The 21,368-nt window shown below is 50.9% G+C and overlaps 1 protein-coding gene across 6 annotated transcripts in view; it reads left to right on the top strand.

The window, feature by feature from the left end:
* Positions 1-714: 714 nt before the first annotated feature.
* LOC128876731 (uncharacterized) overlaps positions 715-21,368 on the top strand; it is a 32,662-nt gene continuing 12,008 nt past the window's right edge. For 2 of the 6 annotated variants that reach the window (XR_008457114.1, XM_054123319.1), the window contains exons 1-8: positions 719-2,779; positions 3,833-4,070; positions 11,795-11,885; positions 13,508-13,603; positions 13,926-14,063; positions 17,663-17,745; positions 17,848-17,978; positions 19,023-19,188. Coding sequence is in view for 5 of the 6 variants with exons in the window: in XM_054123319.1 (XP_053979294.1) it covers positions 821-2,779; positions 3,833-4,070; positions 11,795-11,885; positions 13,508-13,603; positions 13,926-14,063; positions 17,663-17,745; positions 17,848-17,978; positions 19,023-19,188 (2,902 nt within the window). In the remaining variant the exon portion in view is untranslated. Of the gene's footprint in view, positions 2,780-3,832; positions 4,071-11,794; positions 11,886-13,507; positions 13,604-13,925; positions 14,064-17,662; positions 17,746-17,847; positions 17,979-19,022; positions 19,189-21,012; positions 21,173-21,368 lie in introns of all 6 variants that reach the window. The other 4 variants (XM_054123322.1, XM_054123323.1, XM_054123321.1 and 1 more) reach the window with 4 other exon arrangements.

The raw sequence follows: 21,368 nt of genomic DNA, 5'->3' as shown, positions 1-21,368 counted from the left end.
CAGACGGTGCGGAAATTCTGGAGGCTCCGTTCTCTCGTTTAAGGACATCTCGTGGTTCGTGAGATGAAACCTTAATAAAAATGTACATAACGAGGTGCATCGGCCGAGTCCGAGAGTCGCGTTTGCCCAAGGGATTAAAAGTGTGTCATCGATCACCACTTAGGCGACCTCACGACGTTGGCGGAATAATTCTTCCCAGTTTCCTTCGGGCGGCCGAAGGTCCTGACCTCCGACGATCCGAATTAGCATCAGTCAGCCGTTCGGGTCTCTGACAAAGGTTCGAGCTCGCGCGTATCACAGAAGCGCCGCGCGTGGACGTCCTCGAATAATACGACCGTATGTCCGCCGATAGATACTGTCTCCGTCCCGCTTGTTGGCGAGCACTCTCGAAACCCCGCGCGCGTCTCTCCTGGCGTCGTCGTCCGGTTGGGAGTCTCCGTCTCTCTCGGTCTCCGTTCCCGTGAAGCGTTCCCGTTCCCGTTCGCGTTCCCGTTCTCTCTCCGTTGCTCTCTCTACCGCCCCGTCGCCTCCGCCACCGCTCCCGCTCCCGTGGCATGCCAACCAACGAGCCGGGGCCGCTTTCGCTTTGTGCGCGCCGGGGCGGCGGTACATCAAAGCCTTCTAGTTCCCGCTCCGGCCTTTGACGGCTGCGTCGCGGCCGCTCGCTCAGTCATCGCTCGGTAGGCGAAGCCGGCACGCCGTGGATGAGCGGCCGCGCGCGCAACAAACCTCCTCGAATCCGTGAGATTCGCAAGCGTTTCGGGCTGGCCGAGAGATTCCTACGTCGTGGGATCTCTTCGGGGCCGATCCGACGAGTACGATGTCTCCTCGTGGCAGCAAGTGTAGACGCGTCAACAAAGTGGCCGCGAAGGAGCGGCCCGTGCGCGGCCATCGCAACCATCGTCGCGCAGGTTGGAACGAGGCAACCAACGACACCGTCCAACAGCCTGAGAACGTCGCTCCGTCCAACGATTCGGATGCAACGACCACGACGACAACGACGACGACGTGCACGATCGGAACGAGTAAGTCCGCGGTGGCAGCGTGCGAGGGTCGATCGTCGTGGAACGCGCGCATGCGTCAGCCCCAGGAGAGCGGCCTCGAGCCCCGTGAAAACGGTAACCAAGTGCAACGATGGCCGGCGAGACAACGTCGACGCGATCGGATCACGTCGACGTCCAAGAAGGATCGGTCGTCGGTCGATGCCAGCAGCCACGGTGACGTCGTCGTTTCCTCTTCCACGTCTCTGCCCTCTCCGGTCCTCTCCACGGCCTCCTCCACCGACGCGTCCTCTCGTCGCTCGACGTCCCCTCCATCGACCGTCTCGTCGCCCGCTCGCTCGACCTCCTCGACCTCCGCGTCCGCGATCTCGCGGGAGAAACCGCGACCGATCGAGTCGAGTCGGTACACCATCGATCAGGACAGAATCAGAAAGCGGAAGCAGGAGAGACAGTGTTCCGCGAGGTCGCGCGGCGCCAGAGACGCCCCGGAGGAGAAAGCGTCGACCGTGACGACGACGTTGACGACCTGCGCGCCTACTTCCACCGCGGTATCCTCTCCTTCGCCGTTCTCCTCTTCCGTCTCCACGACCTCGGAGAAAGTGAACGAACATTCGGCGCAGTCGAGCGCCAGAAGTTGCCCGTCCGTCGCGCACGCCTCCGCTATAGAGGGCCTGCGAACCGCTCTGGAAAGCTACGATCGCAGCAGAATCTACCTCGCACATGTGTCCTTTCTGGATTGGCGGGATCTGCCGGGACGACGCCGGACCGGTAGCGCCGCGGTGCCCGACGCCGAGAGAGTGTGGGTGGTGGGGGCAGCTGATCACGAGGGTCATCACAGAACGCGGCTGCTCGTAACCGGTCGTCACTGGCGACCGCGTTGCTTGAGACGAGTGAACATGCTGAGCCAGCCGGTCATCTACGCCGGTGGAGGCAGAGGTTCCCTCACCGTGGACCTCTTCCTCTGGTGGTTTCATCGTGAGTTCGCGGTCACCGCGATGGCCATGCATCCCGATGGCGCGGTGCTGGTCGCGGAGTGCGCCGATTACCTACCGCCGGAAGCAGACTGCGTCGCAGCCGACGGTTTGGTAAGGTTGTTCGTCGTACCGAAAGACTGTCTCGAGACAAGGATCGTGGTGAAAGAACTGAGAGTACGGCTCGCGATCGGGGTCCTCACCAGAGCTTCCTACGACGTCTATCGCAACCTATCGAATCCCTCCGAGGAAACCGATCTCCTCAGCGCGTACCTGAAAAAGTTTACGATGAAGGAGGCGTTCGCCGATTTCCATCGCGCCTGGCTCAGCATCAGATCCGATACGTTCGCGAGAAGTTGGATCTTGCCGAGCGATCGAGACGACGCCTCGATGGGATTCACGAGCAACGGGCCGAGTTTGTCCTCGCGGGTTCACGCGTCCACCGATCAGGAGGACGACAGGATGCTGTTGATCGAACTCCAGAGTTTGGCCAGAGAAGTAGGTCTGGAGGTCAGCGACGAGGAGCTGAACAAGTGGATCCTCGACGAGGAGAGCGAGCTGGCGATGTGCGTAAGGAAGAAGGAGCTCGAGGAGGGTCATTGCCGCGTCAAGATCGAGGCGGAGGAGAAGTGGCCCGATTACGAGGCCGGCGATGAGGACGAGGAGGAGGATGAGGAGGAAGACGAGCCCACCGCGGAAGAGACCGTCGGTTTACTGTCGAGAGTGCTGACTTGGATGGAAAGGGAGCCTCTCGATCCAGGACTATTGCTTGCCGTCAGATCGATGCGCGATACCGCTTCGCTCATGGTAAGCACCGACCGATAAGAGACAACCACTCGAGCTATCGATCGTCGTCGCGCGACGCGAGTGTCTCGTGGAGGAAGCGAGAAGGTCCCCGACCTTGCGAGCTCTCGCGACCAGATTGAACTAATTCCATCGACTGTCGCTCGACGGGGCAGGGCTCTTCTCCTCGTGGAAGGGTCGAAAGGGACGGGACGCGATGAGTCGCGCGAGAACGCTCGAGGACCACTTGAATTCGGCGATACTGCGTCGTCGAGTCGGCGGACGGAAAAGCCGAACGAACCCTCGAACGTTCGAGGAGCGCGCGCCGTCTTTGCAAATTAATGCTCGAGCTCGTCCTCGATAAGCGCTCCCCTTTGAGGGTTTATCGAATTGTATATTATATTTCCTCCGAGGGCTTTTTAGTCCTTCGATCCTGCTACCGTGTCTTGTCCCGTGCGGATGGAAACGAGGCTAACGTCTGCGTTAAACAGGGAGGGATAGGAACTATACTCGACACTGTCGAAGAATCGTAAACCGATATTTTGTCGGATAGTTAAACCCGCGGGTTCCATGAATGAGAATGGTTAACTGTGCCATCCGAGCTTGGAACATCCAAGGCTTCGACGAATTTCTTGGCATCTGGAGTTCTCTTCTTTTCTAACCGAAACACCGATCCGAAGAACGCGTGATTAGTTTGCTGAATGTCACGTGGCACTGGTGATTCGCCCGACACTCGACGCGTTAATTAGTAATTGTCTATAATGACATCATCGATCGAACGACGAGACAAAAATATTCATTTCCAGCGTCGACGCTTCGATCGGAAGCTTCCGGGGCATTGGTTAATTAATTGATATCCTCGACGGACTTGTTGATTACCTGGCTGCATTAACGGGGACATTAATCGGCGCGGTATTAATTAATTACTCGATAACGATAATGCAACGATGACACGCGAGGCTGCGCAGTTTCGAAATAACAACAAAATATACTCGTCTCGATTTCGCTATCCTAACTTGCTAATCGCACCTTTGCTCGAGGGTCTTCTGCTAACTATAGGGTCTATTTGAATTTCAGGCGAGCAAGATGGGCCTGACGGGGACTCATCCGAGCGGATTGCCGTTCTTCTGCCCCAACGGAGACCACCTGACTCAACCACCGCCTGCCCACATGGGAATTCCACCGTACGGGACGTTGGATGCAGGCAAAGCGGCCGCAGCGGCCGGTGAGTACTGGTCATCAGGCAACCCTGGACAACCACCACCCACCCACCCCGATCACTGGAAACGTCTTCTCGCCGCGGCAGCCTCCACAGGTTAGCTCCTCCCCATGGTTCCTCGATTGCTCCTCGGTCCTCTGATACTTCCTGTTCCTTGGATCGAAGCCCATCCTTCGTTGAGCCACGCGAATTGACGATCGTCTGGAAGCGGAGTAATTTATATCGGTTGCACATGGTTTAAACAAAATCACTGTCAATTTTCGTACAAGAATGTTTATTCACGTGGAAAAGAATGGTCAGAATCGAATCAGAATTTCTAAAAAGTACATGAATATTGCTATCACTGTACCCAACAAACTAATCCAAAACGATTGCGAACAATTCCCAAATGTCTACATTTTAACATTGAATATGAGATAAATGTTTATTTTCTAGAGTGGATATACAAATTTTTTTAGGGAGCGCCTTCAAGAAAGTTCGGGAACCATAGAACTATACAAGTTCCTTGTTCCGTTAACAACATTCTGACCGAATAGTTGCGAAAAATTGCTGGCTCAACAAACGATGGTAATAGCTAAGGTGGAGGTTGCTCTCGCGTTTCCTGTGTTGAGTTACGTTTAGTCGATACAGTATCGCAACGTAATCTGCATCGGGTTACCGTTGCGGTATCCTGATCGTACACGATTCATAAATTTACGCTCGTATCGCCTCGAACAGGAATCGTTCGATGAAAATCGAACACCGCGAATTCCGAGAAATTTCAATTTCAGCTCGATCGCTAATTTCCACTCTCTCGGATAAAGGAACAACCTCGAGCTCTCATCGCAAATTAAAAAGTGTCGTCGTCGTCCGTTGTTGGTAGCCGTGCAAACATTGATATTCCTACGGGGTTCTAATTGAAGGAATATTTCTTATCGAGTCAAGGGTCTGAGCTTCGATGCTGCCACGGCTCGAACGGGGGTGTGGAGAGGACGAGGCGTCCCTAGAGGGAGGACTGAGACAGAACGAGGAGCTAAGAGAAAAGGAGAGGGTGAGGACGGAAGCGGTGGTGGGATAAGAGAGAGAAGAGAGGCTCGCGAACTGGCGTCAAGTAGGAGAATAAGAGGAGGACTCACCATTAGGCTAATCAGCCAGGCATGCAGCCTCCCTCGGGCGCCGGGTCAAGGGGGTTTCAACCCGCCTCTCTATTTCTACAGCTTCTCTCCTTCCTACCCTCGTTGCACCCGCCCCCGAGACCGCCTCCCCTGCCGAAGGGAACCCCTCGCTATCTCTCCAGCCAGTGTGGATTAACAATCGATGACCGATGCATTAAAGGTTTCAGAAGGGATGGACCAGTGGGACGCAAGACCCAAAGGGTAGAGACGACGTAGAATCTGAAGACTGCGAATGATACAGACGTAACATTGAATATTTTTAGTATCATCCATTGGGAACAACGGGTACCCAGTGACGAGACTCGCGAAATTGCCAACTTGTACCGTTTCACGGAAACTACTGCTCGGAATTTACCTTCTCGGGTGGCGTTAAATGGAGAGCTTAAGGGTGGGTTGAGTTGGTAGCCCCAGGCGCTTCATTTTTAACTACTCGGTTTCGTGTATTGTTAAATCTCTGTGTAGACCCAAGAGATTGGTAGTCATAATGGTTCGAGGAAGTAAACTTCTGAATATACCCATTTAAATATCGTTTTATCCGAGGTTTAAATACGTGTAGACTTTTGTCTGAAACAAGACACGTGGGTTAACCTATATTCTGTAGCACATATACAAAGAACATTTGTACATTGTTAGACGATTCGCGGGTTTCAAGATTCTCGGATCGAAAGAGAATGTCACGGAAGAGGATCTTCAACCAACTTGGATGCAACAACGCCGAAGAAGCCCGGCATATCCGCCGTCGATAACTCTAATTACGCTCCATTACCCCGACCGTCGAGATCCTTGCAATAAAATCCTCCTCTAAAAAGAGGAGGATTCTAATTCAGTTCGCGAACCATCGTCGTCGTCGTCGTCGGAGGCTACCTCTCGAAGGGCTCCGGGTATCATTTCACCGACACAGAGTCACGGCCGGGAGACTTCGGACGTGTTTGCGCGCGCGCTATCTTTGTCTCCTCTCCTTCTGCCTCGGGCCTCCCTGCTGCCTTCCGCTACCCTTCGTCCCCTCGGTCCCTGGAATATATAGATGGGGTTGATAGCGTTTATGCACGACTACGAGTTCGTGCGGCGGCTCGGGTTCTTTGTCTTGCAAACGAGCGAGCATTTTACCCACTCCCTCCTCCCCCGCGAGTACCCTTCGGCTTCCTTCCTCCACCCTCCGACTAGAGCTCACCCTGTTCCCCTCCCTTGCTTCGCGAAATGATAGCGTTCTCCGTCTTTCCCTTGTCCCCCGGCTCTGTTCGCCAACCACCCACTCACCCGTTCTCTCCTGCTACGTAGCACCCGACCGAGACCACCGCCACCTCTGACATCCCTTCCTCTATCTCGTCCAAACCTCCCCTGGCCGCCCTCTTGGACCCCTTCCGTCCTCCTCGGTCTCTTCGTCCTCGTCTCGACTGCTTTCCATCCTCCCCGCCCTCTCTCGCTCTCTCTTCGTTTCCTTCGTTTTGCTGTCCTCCCTTCGAGAGTTTCCACGGGTTCCAACCCCCCCGCGTCTATGCGACGTCGGCCCACTCTCTCGCTTCCACGAATATATTTCTAATTAGCTCCACTTTTCGATCTCCGCCGCGTGTTTGTTTCAGGATTCCATGGAAGAGGAGACGGGCCGAGGGGGTGGAACGAAGGTTAGGACACGGGGGTTGAACGGAGAGGAACGACGATCCCGGCGAAACGCCGGGACTCCGCCATTGATCCGCTTAATTTTTCTTTTCTTTCGCCCAACCCCCCGCGGCTCCTCTTTTTTCTACCCGCGATCGTGAGGCGGTCCTTGTCGCCGATCTTCCAGCTCCTTTTCTTCCCCGCATTTCAACTTGGCAAACCGCCCCCCCCCCCCCCCTCCCGTTCGATTCGCTTCGATTACGGGGGTGTTTATAGCCGATGACTTCGAGAATCACACCTGGAACGAATTCATTGTTGTTGTCCAAACGTTTATCTATTGGTACCGTAGTATCCGCGACTTCCATATCCAAGAATATGGCGTCAAATGAATACACGAATCGTAGGGTGCGGGATCGGGCGTCTAATAGTAGTGGTCGTGCGTGCCTTATTTTTTGTTTAGACTCCTGCGCTATGTATCCACTAATTTAAACCCCGATTAGCGTTACGTAACGTCGAAATATAGGATATCATTGTCAACCATCGAACACCTTGTTTGCATCGGTGTCTCGTCACGGAGCAGCGACCAGCTGCGATCCCTCCAGCACGTAATCCTCGACGAGAGCAGGCTCTCCGGTTTTTCTCGTGGTTGGGAACGATCACTTTGTCATCCCCGCGAAGATTTCCTCGTATCGTGGCCTCGCGCCGGCGTAAATACACCTTTCCTCCCGTTCGAGTGTTAAAATACCACTCGAAGATATCCTCCTTGTAAGAGAACCTCGAGTGCCCCTCGAGAGCGCAGGTTAGACGCAGGTTTCTTGCGGAGCTTGTTCCATAGAAGCCGTGGACGAGGCGAGGGGAGAACTCGGTGGAACGTCCACGTTCCTGGCCGATCATTGTGAGGACGATACCGCCGTGGCGCGAAGATGGACACTTCTGGTTGATTATCTCGTTCATCGACGGTCGACGACTTCGAAATTGAAACGCGACGCGAAAGTGCGGTCGAGAGGATAAGCGGAGGAAAGAGGGAATGCTAAATGATCGGTCGGTCAGTAACTCGTATATTATATTTACACGTGGTATCCACTGTTTATGCAGAATCCGTTTTCTAAATTATTTGATAATATTCGTATTACGTGCTGCGCAAGCGCGTATGTTCTGGACTCGTCCAGCATGTTTTTCTGTTTTCGTATAAATTTATAAAATTGCAGTCTATTTATAATATCATCACACGAGGGTAGGACCAAGTAATTACGTACTTTGGATTCCAGTTTTGTAATTGGACTCTCATCGATCCGACAGATTATTTCTCCGCAGAGAAAACTGTCACTAGGTTCATTCGAAGTAGTCTGACCATATAGGAATTCACTATTCGTTCAAATTCGAGGTCTCAAAACGGACCTGTCCACGGCCCAGTCCTCAAGACCTTCCCCCACTTCGATCCCGATAGGATGCGCGATCCACGACGACGCAGATACCTGGATCTGCCACGTTCCACGCTCTGATCTATACTGGACGTCTTTCTCTCTCGATCGTAGCACGTGGAAGGGGAAAGACCCGTGCTAGGGGTTGTTGCGCGTGGAAGGAGAATGAGTCGCGCGACGAGCCCAACCCATAGGCAGACCTGACTCGGAAGCAGGAGGGGAAGAGAACATCTTAACATGATCCACTACATGATATTTTTCCATCTTGTTTAAAAACTGTAATCTCGGACGAGTAAATCAGTCGAAAAAATCAGGACAGAGGAGATTCTAATGTTGAAGATGGAAACATAAATTATGAGCTCGTTAAGCGAGTAGAATATAAAATGGGTAATGTGTATATATCATCAAGATGTAACCCACAATTGTCATCGAATTCGCAGCTCAAGACGGAGTACGAAAGAGATAAACGCAAGCTTTCTTTTTTACCACGAGGAAGCAATTAAAACTTCAGGGTAGTTGGCGGCCACCGAGTCGTGCTCCGCTCGCTAGGTCGTCTCTTTGTCGAATTTCTCCCTCCCCCCGGAACCGTGTTTCCTCCCTCGTCAAAACACGCGTGGCTCTTCTTCCCGGCTGGAAACCACGGCCGAGTAAATGTTAACGATAGCTTCTAATAGAGCGAAATAGACGCGGGGGACGGCGATCCGTGAGATTCGTTCGGGGAAAAAAGGAAAGTCGAAAACCATCGAAGTCGTCGACTGGAGGCAAGAAAAGGAACGGAGGCGGCGGGACGGAAGGGGGGGTGGGGGGTGGGGTGGAAAGACTGAGAATATCGCGGTGTACGGAACACCGGGAGCTTGAGTTGTTCGAGAATAAAAGAGTAATTTTCCGGGTGGTGAGACCCCGATAATGGGGTTGCAGACTGCCGAGTCGACTGGAAAGTGATTAAGCACACATGACGGAGCCCGCGGACTCGCCAGGATATTACGAGCCACCCCTTTCGACTCACCTCCGCCGTCCTTCTGCCCGCCAACCCCCTTACCTCCAGGTTCCCTTATATATATACATGTACATATGTACGTAAGGCGAACGTAGAGATATACATAATATAATCATCTACCTTCTTCTGCTCTCCTCTGCCATGGATCGTACTTTCTAATTCTCGTCCCTTACCTTATTCGTACACGATATCGGACAGATAACGACCCTTTCCTGCGTTTGCGACTGGCGACCCCCTTCGCCCTCCGCCCGGTCGTGGGTAACCGGTCTCAATATCGACTCGTCGTCTCCTCCTCCCTTCCGGGATTCGATTCTTCTCATCCCTTCCACGGAGAATGGAAATATGTAAATCGTCTTCAGCGTTGGGAAAGTCGAGTTGCGAGAAGGTTGTGAAGGAACCACCTGTATGTGCGACTCCTTGAGGGTCGAAAAACAAATAATCTTCGATATTTTAACCGGAACGTTCGTGACGAGGTGTTTCGTAACCCTTTCGCGTTGATAGGTAAAGGGGTTAACACCTGTGTGTAGGGGAAGGACGCCGAAATTGGACCACGAATGATCTTCACTCGATTAAGATGATTATTTCATTTCCACCATGATTTTACTGACAAAGCGAGCAAGGTATTCAGACTGCGAAGAGCAGAGCGCAGAGCGGAATATAGGAATGAATTTTAATAGTGCCGCACACGCCCCGGTATAAAAGGTCTCGTCTTCCCTAATTAACAGATTAAAAAGTGAAATATACGAAAAAATGTTCAAGCAAGGTTTAACTTTTAATTCGTTAAACGCTTCGACCCTTCGTCCCTGTATCTCTCGGCCGTCTACCTCTCCGTTGACTCTTTTTACTTGATATACTCTGCTTAGCTTTATAAATCTTGCATTTAAGTATGTTGTTACCAAAGAGTACTTCCGAGTACTCGCAGCCTCCGGAGCAACGAGAAGGTAGAGAATCCATGCTCGGTCGCAAACGTCCAAGAACTACCCGTTCTGGAGTCGCTGCGCTCGCAAAGAGCGCGAGCGCCAGTATGGCAATCGTGAGAGCCCCGATACCGATCTCTTTACGGTCCAGCGATAGAGACGGTCGTTATCCACGAAGTGGCCCTATCGTGGAAAGCCACGCGTTGACCGATTTCAAGCGGCGAACAGAGACGAGAAGGGTGCCGGAGGAACACGCCTCCGGGACATATTCAACCACGAAACGCAAAAAGGAGCACGAGACGAGCAGAGCTGTGGGGGTGGAAAGTGAAAAGAGAGTCCACCCAGTACGTCCGTGCGCCACAACGAGAACGATATGGAAAGAGAAGCGACAAGGGAGGGAGAAGTATTGGCCTCGTCAAGCGGTTTCAGGCTTGCCGATATTCCGGCCGCTTCTCGTCGACCCTTATGAAGCCAATTACACTTCGCCTCGCCAAAGCCGCACCCCACTTACACCGACAGACGACGTTTCTGGGGCTCTTCGAGCCGCGATCGGTTCCACAGCACGTACCGGTTATATTAGACTAGTATATTTCCCCCTGACAAGCGTGATGTAGCATTTAGGGTGCACTGCGCAGGTGTCATTCGATTGGACAACCCTACGCTCGTTTGAAACCTTGCAGCCTGGCCCGTAAATACTACTTTCGTAGATTGAGTAGGCTATAGTTTCATTTGGATCAGCACTTGCAGGAAGTTTCGCTTGAATTTGATTGCAATATTGTAAGAGATTCGAACCCTACGATTCGTGTTCTCATTTAAGAAAACACAGGCTAAGCTTTCTTACTTTTGGGTATGGAGAGCGTGATACTGTAATATGGTAATAGTAGGAGTTGTAGGCATATCGTAAACGTACTTTCTCTTTCGCATTTTCTAATAACTCGCAAGGAATACATTCACCCTCACCCCTGCGCAAAGTAGCACCGTCGAGGATCAATGCCCGTTCACCGGGTCATCCAGTTCGTGTTTGTAATGCAAACCTTCCTGATATTAAACACATAATCCCGCTTTCCTCCGATCGTATCGTCCTTCTTTGATCTCCCGTAATAATGTTTATTCTGCAACCGTCGATGCGGGGACCAGTAAGCGCGTTGCCGACGGCGGAGCGCCGTGTCGCGACAAATGAACCTGCTTCGTCAAAAAGTGTCGCAGGCAAATTACGGTTGGTTGCCCCTGGCAAGCTCCCTCCGCGCGGATAATTAGCGATCGCGACCAGAAGAGAGACGATTTACGCAAAAATTGGTCCACGTCACGAGCAGTAAAGGCAATTTAGTTGCATCGCGAACTTTTCAGGGATCGTCCAAGTTATTTCAGTTAGTCGTGAACGTGTTTTATAAAATGCACGAGATATTTGCTAATGGATGTGTCTCGTATAAATAAATAATTATGTAAACGTACCTGTACGAAATGATTATCCATTGCTGTCAACAAATCTCGAAAGGTATTAGAATCAACAAATTTGATACGATAAAGTAACAACGAAATGGTAAAAATAACTCTACCTATACTCGAAGGATCGCTCAAACTAACAGTATCTATTTCTGGTTTCTATTTCAAATAAATTGTGAGAGCCGAGGAGATGGCACGAAAGTAATATCGGTCACGAAACGAACGCAGTAGAATAAGCAGATTCGAAACAGGTCTAGAGAATTCAAGCAGCATCCTCGTTTCTCTGTTCCAGGTCTGACGAGAGCGCCGATGTATCCCTTCTCCACGGGCCAATATCCGTACCCCATGCTTAGCCCGGAAATGACGCAAGTCGCCGCTTCCTGGTAAGTCGCTGTGCGCTTTCGTCGATTGAAAAACGTCACCGGCAAAATAGCCGGATAATGAATCGCATCTTTGTCTTCCGAGGGTTTTACAAGCGGATCGATCCACCGCGCTGGTTGCTCGACGTCTCACAGATAAAAGAAACGATTAACTCGTCGACGAACGAGGCTGGGAGCCATGCGCGTGCGCACATAAGAGACTCGAATTACGATTTCTCGAACGTTTATTCTAGTCCTGAGCCAGAGCACATTTCTGCAGAGAAAAATTATGTACTACCTTCTTCCTGGAAGCCCACGCTAACCAATTTCTACAAAGAGATAAAATAATGTTTTCAGTATTTTAACTTCGTACTTTGATTTATTCCTCGTCTCATTATTTTCTGTGGAAAAGCTTACTCAGGCCTTGGCTCCCGTGGTCTCGTTGCATCACGTGTTGCGCTTTTAGAATTTTTCCCTCAAAGATTAGAGCAATCATTCGCGATTTTTAAAACTGCGGTGGACCGAAGAAGACGAAGCTTTTAGAGAGGATGATGCGGCCAAGAGGGTAGGAAACGTCGCAGACTGAATGGCCCCGGTACCGATACGCGTTTACCGTAATATAGTCCCGTCGATGATCCGTCCACGACCCGAAGTGGTCTGATTTGCATAAGAAACGTCCGATTTTCCGCGTTCGAGCGGTCGTTAATCCTGCCTCTCGCATACTAACGATTCAACTCGAACCGGGGACGCGACACTCGACGCAGGATAAACGCGATTTTTATTTCGATTTATTTCCGATTTCTCTCTTTGGAGCTCCCTTTCGGTCGATCGGGCCTCTTGCGCGTCGAGCCATCGAGACGGCGATCGCCAAGCGACGCGGAATAACGACCACGGGCCTCGTCGAATCCCGAATTCGACGCTCGTATTTCTCGAGAAAATCACATCGTCCCGCTCCATGTCACCGATTTGGTCATCCTCTTGGTTCCGGTCTATTGGATCGGTCACGACCACCATCACCGTCGCCGTTATCGGCGTCCATTGACCGCCGCAATGCACACCGACCGCACGCACGACCATCGGCCAGAGACCCTCCTCTTGCGACGGCTCCCTCAGCCTCTCCCTCCTTGTTATTTGCTTTCTGCCCGAACCGCCCTAAATTGAGATTTTCCACGGACGATTAGGCACGTTCTTCTCAATTAGGAGGGCGGCCCCGCGTTCTTCAGCTGACTCTTTCGACGTCGCGCGAAAGAAACGCCGGGACGCGTGCTGCCCTCGAGGAGCTTTGCGTTTTTTGGGGAGGTTTCCAAGGGAGCGACCAAACGGAAAACGAAGACGTTGTTGTAGGTTCAGGTCCAGCTTGAGCAAGAGGAGGGCTGGTCTTTGCTTATACCTATTCATTTTTAATATGTTACTTGACGCACACCTAACAGTTTCTTAGACATAGGTTCATCAACCTTAATTCCGTGGGTTGTCTTCACCCCCTCAACAGTAATCAAAGTACCGGTAGCGTTTTGTCGTATTCCACTTTGTTCAAGAAAATTGATTCGTGCTACTTGCGAGATATCGATACGAGAAAACGAGATTCACTTACGAGAGGTGTGTTCGAACCGAAGATTATGTTTGACGCGTGACGGTTCTGTTTTCAGGCATACACCAAGCATGTACCCCATCTCCCCGTCAAGCGCTGGCTTCCGAAGTCCGTATCCCACGAGTTTGCCCATCCCAACTTCTAGTTTACCAAGGTTAGTAGGTGATCGAAATCGGATTCGTAGAGTTCAGCTTGCCACGGGAACTCCTGTTCCAAGTAGCACGCTACTCTGTTCGACGTTTGCTCGAAATCGCGAGCGTTGCATTGCTATCGCCGAACGTTTCGACACTTGGATGTTTTGAGATCGAATCTTTGGGAACTCGAGTTAATGTGCGAGTTCTTTCTTTATTCCGTCACCTTGGCTTGTCTCTCGCGAGACTTACGCGATAGATAAGACGATAATCGATGCTGAAACGTTTGACGAGCTTCCAACGCTCATTCGTAGCTCACGATTACCAGCTTCATCGTTTTTCCAGCGATCTCTACCGCTTTTCGCCGACGGGTCTGATGCCACCGCATCCTGGACTGAGTCCGCACGCACACGCGCTAACGTCACACGCGTTGGTGCCTTCGACGCCGAAGTCGGACCACTCCAGCATGGATCACAATCACAGGTTTGTTTTCTCTTTACCCAAGGTAACATCTGAATCCCTGCCGCGATCGCTCCCTTTCTTTCCTGCCTCGGATCCTAATCCTAGACTCCTAGATTCAACGTAGCTCTTGTCGGGTTATCGACGACGAGTGGCGCCGAGTCCCCAAGGTGATTTTATTAGCTGTAAAAATGCAAACGAGGGACGAGACCAATCTATACGAGGAACATCATAAATGCGTCGAGACCTGGCAGCTCCTAGGCGATAGCGCGAGCAGGACTGATTTGCCTCTGTCGGGAGGGATGCATACTTCCTGCGAGCTTTGATCATGGTCGCGGGTGGCCTGGTAAATATTCAAGCCATCGGAAGATTCCCAGCGGGCGAACAGCGAGCGCCAGTCGATAATTCGCTGAACTGATGATACAGCGGGAAAAACGAAACGAATGTATTCGAGAGGCTGCGCCAGATGATACAACAGGAAGTTTCTATTCGACCGTCCATTGGAAACGGAAGATCGTCCTAGAAGATGTCCTAACTACGTAGGAACCGTTCGGTTGTATTACTCGGAGTCGATTCGAAGAAATCGAGAGGTAAGAGGACTCATCTAATAATAACTGATGGGGTCCTCTTCGAGTTACGATTGATGTGCGCTATCGATTTATTCGGAACACGATGGATTCGTACAATTATTAATGTCAGCGATGGAGTAAACGTTCAATCCTCCTGTTACATTGTAAATCGTTGAATGACGATGAGATAACAGAAGGGCGCAGAGAGTCGAGTCCGACGGAAATGGCGTGATTGGGCGAGAAGGGTAGAAAGGTGACGACCCCAGCGCTTCGCTTGATACAGAGTGTCCTTGCATCGATAAAGGAAAAAGTGTCCGCACCAGCAACGAATCCTGGATGGTCCCGTCCGTTGATAAAGAAGCGTGGCGCGACGAGGGTTGAACGGGGTAGTTTCAGGGTCGACCATAGGGGGTAGCACGTCCCGTGGTATTCAACCCCTCGTGCAGTCGTTCCCCCTTCGTCGACGAGCCGCGTATAACACTTATTGAATGACTCTCTTCGCACAGCGTCTGCGCCTGCCGTCCGCCACCGCCGCCACCGTCGCGGCCGCCGCCGCCGGTTATGTATTGATCATTACCCTCTTAAACAGATTTCTAATTTGCATTAGTACCCGGCCGATCGCCTGGCCCGAACAGCGTATACAAAACCGCATGGTCGCGGTCGAGCATTCTCCGCATTCGAGGCACGCGTACCATGGACGATCAGCTGGCCCGAGGATCGTTCTCGTGGCGGGGAGCAACGGGTGCGACGACGAGGACGACGACGACGCGCTGGGACGCCGCCGGAAGGCTTTTACGAGCGGCGTAGACGGGACGCACGGCCAGCCGTTGACGTCGCGACGTTGGTCGTCCATTTTGACCTTCGGGATCGAGCCACGTGCTTCGGGGAGGTGAGAACGTTCCGTGGATACTCGAATTCGTCGCACGGGCGAGTGGATTGCTCCAAGTGTTCGGGTCGATCTGACTCACGTGCCGAGAGGCGAGAGTGCCCGAGTCGGAATTCAGCTACGCCTCGCGACCGTGTCAAAGGAGATCGGCGATCGTGTTCATCGCTGAAGGAGAAACGAACCGATCGTAGACGAAGAGTGTCCATTCGCGTCGGTCCGCGAGTGGTGTGCGAACCAGACAGCGCGAAACTGCCACCGACGGTAGCGCCACGCAGCCCGCCAAAAAAAAAAAAAGAGGCATCATCACGCAGGGAAAGCAGAGAGAATGCAATCTTCACCCCCCACGCGCGAATTATACATCGGCGGATGGTAGGTAGGGTGTCGTTGCTGCGGAGCCATGAATCGCGATGATGGCCCCACGGTGCAGCCCTCCTCCTCGCCTCCCCTTCCGCACTCGCGGATAATCAATCGTCGTAACACCGCTCGGTGATTCCGCCGACGCCAGGAACGACGCGTTTTCGCTGGATAAGAGAGATACGCGAAACGCTGACGGAGGAGACTGCTGGGTGAGAGGCGTGTTTGTTTGTGCGGCGTAAAACGATGGACGGGAAGCTGCCGGGTAAGGTCGCGACCGGGACAAAAGAAACCGGGGAGATTTTTTGTCAGTGAAACGGGAACGAGGGACGATCGCAACGGACGCGCGAGATGCCGCCCCTGGAGACATTTTACCGTGCGATTCGTTCGCTCCCTGCGGGCATGTTTTAACGTCGAATGACATTCGCGACGATATGGAGCCATTAAGAACGAGGACGATACGCGACGCGCGACCGAACGGGACGCTGCGTGGACAGAGTTGTCTCGGTTGTTTTCGCCAATACGTGACCACCGGTGTCGTTCGAGCCACGCAGACGAGTGTGTAGATGTTGGTGCGCGTACGTGTGCTGTTTACAACTGGTAACTGCCGTTTCGCGAGGTCTGTAGTCAGCGTAAAGTATGGTGGTGCACGCCGAATCGCGCCCAAGGCGCGAACCGAGGGGTTGGAACGAGATAGACGGTTCCTATTGCGAATCCGCGAAACGCGAGGGAGCGTGCTCGAACGAACATGGGAACGACTGATGACGAATCGTACGAGACGGTGCTACGTTGCTTGAATCGCCGCGCGAACCGAAAGTATACTACCGCTCGAGTAGAGAGACGCCCGAGGAAGCGGTGAGATTGCACGGTAATTCGATGGATCAGCTCGGATCGCTTCGGTGGGTATAAAGGGTCCCACAAAGTGCAGCGCGGTTCGCGTGCACCGGCGATGGAGCCCGAGTGTCTGGAACCATTGAACCTGGTGATAAAGAAGGACGACATCGACGAGTGCGGATCGAACGCGATCGAGGAGAACACGGGCAGCGAGGCATCGATCAGCAGGATCGATGAGGAGAAGACCGAGTCGAGGATCGAGGACAACATGACGTTACTCCAGGAGGCGGTGAAGGCCAGCGAGGCGGGATTACCTACCGCCGATCACAAGATCCTCACTGCACTCTACATGAGCAGTCTCATGCAGATGTCGAACATGAACGCGCCGAGGAGCGTCACGCCGCCTCCGTACGGCGCCCAGCACAATTTCGTGCAGCTGCTGGCGATGGTCGAGGCACGAAACCGCATGTGGCAGCAGATGAACTGGCCCATGCCGCAGAACTTCCACAGGAGCAGCTCGATCGCGATGCCCCAGCCGTACTTCGACGGGCCTGCCTCCAACATCACGGAGCAACTCTGCAACTCCCAAAATTCCTCGCCGGTCTATCCCCTGTCCTGCGCGAAACCCGAACAACCCTCCAACCACGACGCGAAGCAGCCTTTCTACAAACGGTAACGGCGCACAGTGGTTTCGAATCCCGAAAACCTGCCCAAAACGAGAAAACATGTGTTTTCGTAAATCAACGTCCTACGATAATCCAAACAGAACCGCAACCTATCCTTGAGAACCAAACGTTACTTCAAGATCTACCATTTTTCTTTGTTTCTGAGGTTTGGATCAGCTTTTCGAGATTTACAATCACTGCGCGCTGCCGAGGAACCGCACGTCCGCGGAAGCAAAGCGTTCGAAGTTTGCCTCTCGAGGATATCGCCAACCGATCCTAGGGTTTATTTATGGTTTCCTTTGTTTCTGTTCACAGGTCTTCGGTCGACCAGAAGAACGCGTCGTTGGTCGCGCCCGACAACGGAAAAGGCGTGGACTCGTCGCAACAAAATAATCAAGGTAAGCCTCGTTTAATGGACCTGGGCTTCCGTTATCAGTTTATACGTTAATTTTCACTGTAGAATCCACCTCTCATACCATACGTCGATGATGTTTGCACAGATAAAAAGAAACCCCATATAAAAAAGCCTTTGAACGCATTTATGCTGTACATGAAGGAGATGAGGGCGGAGGTCGTAGCGGAGTGTACCTTAAAAGAGAGCGCTGCGATCAACCAAATATTGGGAAGACGAGTGAGTAATCGGCGCACATTTCTTACCGATACACATGCTTTCTTATCGGAACGCTGTTGCATCAGGGCTGGTGCGACCAGCTATTTAGCTATAGCTATAGTTGCTTTGTTATCAATCGTCGCTCCGGACGAACCATCGGAAAGCTGACGGCAGTGCCCTGATGCAAAAGTAACGAACGCGTGCCAAAGTCAAGATTTTCTTCTGTTCTATTCTTTTCTTTTTTAAACCGCGTTGCCGTCACTTGATCGATTCACGCTAACAGCCGTAGACTGCGGAATATTCAGTCGACGCTATGCATGACGAAACCAATAATAATAAAATCAAGGAAAAATTTACGTCGACGCCGTCGATCGGAAACCGATCGAACAGTTGAGACACTTTCCGTTTCCATGATAATCGCCATTCGCTTACAAAAAAAAAAAAAAAAAAATAAATAAATAAATAAATAAGTAAATAAATAAATCACTGAATAAAAACGAGGAAAACGAGTTGCAGCCTCGTCGGCTCGATGCCCGCGCTCGGAAGCAAAATGTTGACTTGGCGACCAAGAAACATCATCATCCCCAGAGACCCCGGCGCCATCGCTAGGTGTCTCCAAGGACGATCGTAAAGTTGCATGCGTTTTAAAAGAAATAAGAAAAAAAAAAAAAGAACTACTTTCGTTCATCCGCGGAATCAAAGTCGAGGCACCAACCGTACCTAGTATCGCAGTAAGTGTAAAGAGAGAAGCATCGTTGGTGGGATCTAAGGAAATCGCAGCCGTAACGAGTGGGTTGGGCCGTCGATCGAACGAAAGGGGTGGGCATAAGACGACGGGGGCACCCATCTCATTCCGTTTGGCGTGTCCGCTTTGACGTGAGTGGGTAAAAGCGAAATGCTAAGGGAAAAAAAATACGTAATAATAAATAATTTCCAATCTAAAAAAAAAAAATTATATAATAATAATAGAAAAAAAAAGTATACGAGAAAAACGTGGAAAGGGACACGGTGCACGGCTGAATACTGTGAAACTGTGAATCTGAATTTTGGGGGTATGACACGCAGTGGCACTCGCTAAGCCGGGAGGAGCAGGCGCGGTATTATGAGGCGGCCAGGCAGGAGCGCCAACTCCATCAGCAACGATACCCCGGCTGGAGTGCCAGGGATAACTACGGATACGGCAGCAAGAAGAAGAAGAAGAAGAAAGAGCGCTCCGCAGATCCCACCGGAGGTACCACTTTCCAGTGCTAGAACAGCAGGCCCTTAATAATTCATTATAATAATTCATATAGATTACCTACTGGTTGATATTGAAACGATCAAAGTTTCTCTGTGCGTTTCATTTACTCTTATTTTTTTTTTTTACAACAATATTTTTTTTGTACTTTTTTTTTGTTGTTTCGTTTGTCATTTATATTTGATTGATTGACATTGATTTACATTTATTTCAATTCTGGCATTCACTCTTCGACGTGCGGACTTGTTTTCGATCGACGTATTTATGAACCGACAGCTCTTCGAGCGTCCACGTGTACGCGTACGCGTACGCGTACACTGTTTCCGTTTTTTTTTTTCCGACTTCGATTTGTATTGGATTATTGGATTGTCTGTTGGGGGAAAATCTTTGCGGATTTCGATGCGGCGCAGCAGAGGAAAAGACGGACTCTCGCGGCATGCGACGATTACGCAGAATCATTTTTTTTTTGTATCTGGCCAAACTCCCTAAAGCGGTATCCGTTCACGTTTGAAAAAGAAAACGAAAAAACGAAAAAAAAAAAATGATGATAATAATAATAATAATGAAAACGATAAAATGAAAAGTATGTTGCAAAAGTGTACCTCGTACGACAGATTCGACGATGACGACTCGAGCGAGAGCGTGGGCACGATGAGAGTCTTTTGTTACGGGATGTCTGGTAGAGCGAGGACCTCTTTTTCTCCATGTTTCTTTCTTCTTATTCTACTCGCGTCGTTTTTGTGATGGTTGCGAAAAGGATGACAGCGTCTTGACCCGGTCCAACGAGAAACTCTGTGCTGGCTACTGCGCTCGGTTGCGTTCTAATCGTCGACGTTCCTCTAACCCTCTCTTAAACATCCCCTGGAACGGTGTTGTCCACGGAAGGGGCCTTTGTACCCGGCTTTGTCGTATTCTGCGCTTCGTGTCGCGTTCATGTACTATCGAATTCAGAGAAGGGGCAGCTCCCTAAGCTCCGAGCTTATGTTGGACAGCACTGGTCTAGGAACAATCGATAGTTACCAAGCTCGCGATGGGTAAGTGACATCTTTCGTTTCGAGGTTCTCTCTACTAGCCCTCCGGAACGATGCCGATCGCAGGGCGCGAATACACTGAAAAAAGATAGTCTAATTCTCGAAGTAACCGTAATAATTTTTTCGTTTTTTAAGCATGAAAGCTTTTTCCATCGAGTCTTTGTTATCGCCTGGCGTTTTGTGTACAGTGTTAACGTACAGTATATTTTTTTCAGTGTATAGATCAACCGTGAGTGCTCGTTACGCTGAACGGGTAAACTGTCCGCCATGTTTGTTCGGCGTTTAAGCGGGACGATCCTCTATCAGACACCCTGTACGATCTTCGAGTTGTTTGATAAACGACGATACGACGAATAGCGGTGCAACCGAGGGGGAGGGGAGAATCTAGGCTGTTCTTCTAGCACTTTAAACGGAAAGTAGGGACCCCAGTGTTTTAACGAAATGCTAAACAGGGCAGCGATGCGTCGAACGCATATAAAGCATATAATGAACGAGAATGACGATTTTTTGATTGAAAAAAAAAAAAGTATATATATATACATATAAGAACAAACATAAGAACACAGAATATAATAACGAAAAAAAAAAAAAATCTGTAAGAAAGCAATCTCTAACTCCGAGTAAAAGCAACCCGAGCGAAAGTACAGATTCAACTTTAACGGAAAGATCCTATTAGGGTGGCGGCAGTAGCATTAGTGAATCTCATTTTTTTTCTTCTTGATTAAAAATATTGTTTAGCCCACGGTTCATGCACAATTACAAATAGTGTTTGGTTCTCTCTCGGTAGTGGCACGCGCTAGGGCGAGAGGAACAGGCCAAGTATTATGAGTTGGCACGACGGGAGAGACAGTTGCACATGCAGCTGTACCCTGACTGGTCTTCCCGCGCAAATACCAACCGAACTAAGAAGAGGAAGCGCAAACAAGACACAAACAGTGATCCTGGAGGTACCCACATGCCTCACTCCACACATTCTTACAAACTCTCCCCCCCCGACCCCATGATACAACAGCAACAACAAAATTATGAAATTTTCCCCCTCAGCAGCCCCCCACCCCCTCATTATTACATATACTATATATATATTATAATTATTATACATTCTTATTGCTACACTACATTATGTTGCATGTTTCCCCCCCC

The sequence above is a fragment of the Hylaeus volcanicus genome, chromosome 5, assembly GCF_026283585.1.
Source record: "Hylaeus volcanicus isolate JK05 chromosome 5, UHH_iyHylVolc1.0_haploid, whole genome shotgun sequence".
Lineage (NCBI taxonomy): Eukaryota > Metazoa > Arthropoda > Insecta > Hymenoptera > Colletidae > Hylaeus > Hylaeus volcanicus.
This window is presented reverse-complemented; position numbering and strand designations above follow the sequence as displayed.